The sequence below is a fragment of the Penaeus vannamei genome, chromosome 28 (genome assembly GCF_042767895.1).
Source record: "Penaeus vannamei isolate JL-2024 chromosome 28, ASM4276789v1, whole genome shotgun sequence".
NCBI classification, from domain to species: Eukaryota; Metazoa; Arthropoda; class Malacostraca; order Decapoda; family Penaeidae; genus Penaeus; species Penaeus vannamei.
The window spans coordinates 5675738-5680737 of NC_091576.1; the positions used below are offsets into that span (position 1 = coordinate 5675738).

At 54.6% G+C, this 5000-nt stretch overlaps 1 protein-coding gene across 5 annotated transcripts in view; it reads left to right on the forward strand.

The window, feature by feature from the left end:
- The window catches only part of Acsl (Acyl-CoA synthetase long-chain), a 78883-nt gene that overhangs the window by 22767 nt on the left and 51116 nt on the right, over nt 1-5000 (forward strand). The window contains exon 1 of one of the 5 annotated variants that reach the window (XM_070141723.1): nt 4227-4435. The exons of 3 other annotated variants lie outside the window; for them this stretch is intronic. In XM_070141723.1, coding sequence (XP_069997824.1) covers nt 4242-4435 — 194 coding nt within the window. In that variant the 5' untranslated portion in view covers nt 4227-4241. Of the gene's footprint in view, nt 1-4226; nt 4436-5000 lie in introns of those variants that run through there. One more of the 5 variants, XM_070141727.1, reaches the window with a different exon arrangement.

Consider the following 5000-nt stretch of genomic DNA (forward strand, 5'->3'; position numbering starts at 1 on the left):
GTAATTTTGTTGCTATTATTGTTTTATTTTTGTTGTTATTGTTATTGTTATTATTTTCATTTTCATCATCATCATTTCTTCTTCTTCTTATTATTATTATTATTATTGTTAATTACTGTTATCATTATTATTAATAACTTGTTATTTTTATTGTTATTATTATTATTAATGTCTTCATCATCAATATTTTGTTAATATTATTAGTATTTGTTGTTGTTATTATTATTAGCATTATTTTTTATTATTAATATAATTATTAATCACTGTTTGCTCTTTTGTTGTTGTTTCATATCATACTTTTTTTCTCCTTTGTTGAACCTCTTTAAGCGAGGGCTTTCGTGGCGGGCGGGGGGGGGGGGGTGCGCCCGGGGGCCTGAGGGCGTGTGGCCTTTTGGGAGAGGGGGGACCCAGATGTAGTTGAGTGGGGGAGGAGGGAAGGAGGAGGGAGGGAGGGAGGAGTGAAGAGAGAGGGAGGGAGGGAAGGAGGGAGGAAGGAAGGAGGGAGGGAGGGGGAGGGAGGAGTGAAGAGGGAGGGAGGGAGGGAGGGAGGGAGGAGTGAAGAGAGAGGGAGGGAGGGAAGGAAGGAAGGAAGGGTTTGGGGGAGGGAGTTGCGTGCACTCCACGCGCTGCCAGATGGTCTAGCAGTGCCACGGCACCCGCATACCAAGGCACGGCGTGGCAGTGATACTGGGAATGAATGAACGACGGTAAATGCCGCGTCATTGCTCGCTCACTCACGCTTAAGGAGGGGGGGGGGGAGGGGGAAGCGGGGATAGGAAGGGGGAGGGGGAAGCCCTTCTGCCAGCGGGCGGTGTCAGAATGAGCGGCTCTCTGGCACCGGCGCTGGCTTTACGGAGCCCATACGCGGCCCAAGAGGGGGGGGGGGTAGGGAGGTCGGAGGGATCAGGAGGAGGAAGGGAGTCCTAGCCTGGCACTCCTTCCTCTCCCCTTCTCCCCTCCCCTCCACCCCTCCCCTCCCCTCCCCCTTCGTTGGCGTCACTCTCTTGCGTAAACTGCTGAGTCACGATGACTTGCATGCTAGGCTGCTGTTGTTTTTTTTTGCGTTCGCGGGCGGAGGCTGTTTTCGCGTGGCCGTGGGTACGTGTCAGTACGTTGCGTGCCACAAGCTTGCGTGGGGATTACGTGCTTGCGAGAGTCCCTTTATTTGGGCAATTTGGGGGCCGCATTCCCGAGCCCGAGCGCAGCTGGCCGACAAGGGCACCGCTGCCTGCCTTACGCAACGTTTAACGCGCCGTATTGTTGCTTGCCACGTGGACGTTGCGTCATCGGGGCGCGCGGGCTTTTGTCTTATTTCGGGTCCGGCGTGGCGAGTCGCCTCTGGCCTCCGTGGCTTCTCTTTGCTGTCAAGTCTCCGGCTCTCTGTCGCAGAGGTTGTCATCTTCTTGTCACGTCTCTCTCTCTCTCTCTCTCTCTCTCTCTCTCTCTCTCTCTCTCTCTCTCTCTCTCTCTCTCTCTCTCTCTCTCTCTCTCTCTCTCTCTCTCTCTCTCTCTCTCTCTCTCTCTCTCTCTCTCTCCCTCTCCTCTCCCTCCTCTCGTTCCTTTCGATTTACTTGGGGATTTTATTTTTTTTGTTGCTTTTCATCTCTCTGTGTGTCTCTCTCTCTCTCTCTCTCTCTCTCTCTCTCTCTCTCTCTCTCTCTCTCTCTCTCTCTCTCTCTCTCTCTCTCTCTCTCTCTCTCTCTCTCTCTCTCTCTCTCTCTCCCTCTCCCTCTCCTCTCGTTCCTTTCGATTTACTTGGGGATTTTATTTTTTTTTGTTGCTTTTCATCTCTCTGTGTGTCTCTCTCTCTCTCTCTCTCTCTCTCTCTCTCTCTCTCTCTCTCTCTCTCTCTCTCTCTCTCTCTCTCTCTCTCTCTCTCTCTCTCTCTCTCTCTCTCTCTCCTCTCCTCTCCCTCTCCCTCTCCCTCTCCCTCTCTCTCTCTCTCTCTCTCTCTCTCTCACTCCCTCCCTCTCCCTCCCTCCCTTCCTCCCTCTCCCTCCCTTCCTCCCTCTCCCTCCCTTCCTCCTTCCCTCCCTCCCTCTCCCTCCCTTCCTCCCTTCCTCCCTCCCTCCCTCCCTCCCTCTCTCCCTCTTCCTTCATGGCTCACTATCTGTCCCTCATGCTATTTCCCATTCTTTTGTTTTGTTATCTATCCATCTATCCATCTTTACATCTCTCTTATTGCCGGAAAGAGGAAGTTAAGGCCCTGTGTGGATTGCGGTCCAGGTAGGTCACGTCCTCAGCCTAGATGACAAGGGGAAGGGTGAAGGGGGAGAGGGAGGAGGGGAGAGGGGGAGAGGGGGAGGGGTTAGGGGGAGGGGGAGGGCGAAAGGGGAGAGGGATGGGGGAGGGCTGAAAGGGGAGAGGAATGGGGGAGGGTGAAAGGGAGAGGAATGGGGGAAGGGGGAAGGGTGGGTGAAAGGGGAGAGGGATGGGGGCAGGGGAGGGAAGGGGTGGGTGAAAGAGGAGAGAAATGGGGGAGGGGAGGGGAAGGGAGGGTGAAAGGGGAGAGGAATGGGGGAGGGCGAAAGGGTAGAGAAATGGGGGGATGGGGAGGGGAAGGGGGAAGGGGTGGGTGAAAGGGGAGAGGAATGGGGGAGGGCTGAAAGGGGGAGAGGAATGGGGGGAGGGAGGGGAAGGGTGAAAGGGGAGAGGGATGGGGAGGGCGAAGGGTAGAGAGATGGGGGGATGGGGAGGGGGAGGGGAAGGGAGGGTGAAAGGGGAGAGGGATGGGGAGGGGAGAGGGAAGGGGGAAGGGGTGGGTGGCATGTTGCGGTCAGCCCAACTGGTGGTAATTGCTGGCATCGTTCTGCCGCGGGTGGGCGATGCTGTGTGGCGGAGGTGGGCGCGTGTGCATTTTACTTCTGACTGGCTTCTAGAAAGGGCGTTTATTTTTCTTGTTTTCCTTTTGTGCGTCTCTTTTTTGGGGGGGTTTGTCCCTCTCCGTTCTGGTTTCATCTTTTGCGGCGGTTTCTCTATCCCTCTCGCGTGTCTCTATTCCTCTCTCTCTCCTTTCTAAAATTTTCTGTCTTTTCCTCTCTTCGAACTGACCTGTCCTTTTTTTAATGTGCTCTCTCTCTCTCTCTCTCTCTCTCTCTCTCTCTCTCTCTCTATATATATATATATATATATATATATATATATATTATATATATATATATTATATATATATATATTATATATATATATTATATATATATATATATATATATATATATATATATATATATATATATATATATATATATACATATACATATACACACCTCCCTCTCTCCCCCCTCTCTCTCTCTCTCTCTCTCTCTCTCTCTCTCTCTCTCTCTCTCTCTCTCTCTCTCTCTCTCTCTCTCTCTCTCTCTCTCTCTCTCTCTCCCTCCCTCTCCCTCCCTCCCTCTTCCCTCTCCTCTCCCTCTCCCTCTCCTCTCCCTCTCCCTCTCCCTCTCCCCTCTCCCTCTCCCCTCTCCCTCTCTCTCTCTCTCCCCCTCTCCTCCCTCCCCCTTCCCCCTCTCCCCGCCCTCACGCTCTTTCCCTCCCTAACCCTCCCACCCCATCTAGTTCTCTCACTTCTCATTCCTTATGTAAATGAACTCCTGTGCCCACGAATATCTGGTTTAAGTACGGCCATATTTGTCCGAACGGTAGGCAGAGAAGGCATAGGTTTTGGCAGACGCTTCCTTGAATAGCGCGATTTCCCCCTCTGTTGTGGGCGGTCGGGAGCTGTGCCCTGCCTTCCGAACGTCTTGTCTTGTCTTGGAGGGCCAACTGAACGTGGGGGGAGGAGGGATCTGGAAAATCTCTGCCCTGCGCGGACTCCCCCTTTTTCTCTCCTTTTCTCTTCTCTCTCTGCGTATTTCCGTTTTCTTGGCCATTTCTTCGCGGTGGGACCTGCTTTGGGCGTCGTGCGTGATTTTGTGTGTCCGTTCCCTCCCCTTCCCTCCCCTTCCCTCCGAGTGCCATGGGCGAGAGGCACCGGTGAGTGGCGACCATGTGCCACCGGAACGCTAGACTGTGGCACGTCCTGCGGAGAGGTGCCAGGTCCTTTATTTTCTCCCTTTAATTTCCCCGGATTTCGCATCCGGCGTGGAGGGCGCCGCCGTATAATCCTTCGTCAGCGGACGCCACGACGACTTTGCCGCCTGTCAAGTCCCGCGTGCGGAAGGAGGAAACCGCGTGATCGTATTTGAGCGGCGAACGCGAGGCGGCCCACGAAGGCACGGCCGTCGACGAGAGAACGGAAGATCATGTGGGTTGGGTCCTTCAGTGTAAATATAGCCGTGAGCGAGGGAGGACGTGCCACTCTGCCGCGGACCCGCAGCTCCAAGTCCTGCTCCGCCCCCCGTCGGCCGAACAAGCTGTTTTCACACCAGAGTGCTCGTGCGTGTGCGTGTGCTTGTTCCGTCGAGGATTGCGAGTGGCGAGGCCGCCTTCAGTCCAGGTGAGGGCGCTCGAAGAAGCATTTTTGTTGGTTGACGAGAACTTACTGTTGGCGTCGGCGCAGTGCATTAGCCACGGAGGTGGGCGTGTGTGTGTTTGTGCATACGTACGTCTGTGCGCGCGTGTGCGTGCGTGAGTGTACACCAAAGGGGGTCATGTTGCACGTCCGTCACACCCACAAGCAGACGCACACACACACATGCGAGAGATGCAATGGCGGGCGTAAGAAGCAACGCGTACGCCTGTCCGCTTGCACGTGAGCGTTGTTTAGCCGGAAGAGAGGGCGGCGTGCGGGGCCGACTGTGACGGGCTGTGACGTGCCGATCCAGGTCGAGGTTTCCCTTGGGCGTGCATCGCGAGGGGCCGGGAGGACGCGGAGGCGAGGCGCCGGGGGGTTCACGCCCGCCCACCTGCTCGGGGGTCAAGAACCCGCCTTGTTGCCAGGTTCGTTTTGGGCCTCGGGGACAGGTTCTCTCTCTCTCTCTCTCTCTCTCTCTCTCTCTCTCTCTCTCTCGCTCTCTCTCTCTCTCTCTCTCTCTCTCTCTCTCTCTCTCTCTCTCTCTCTC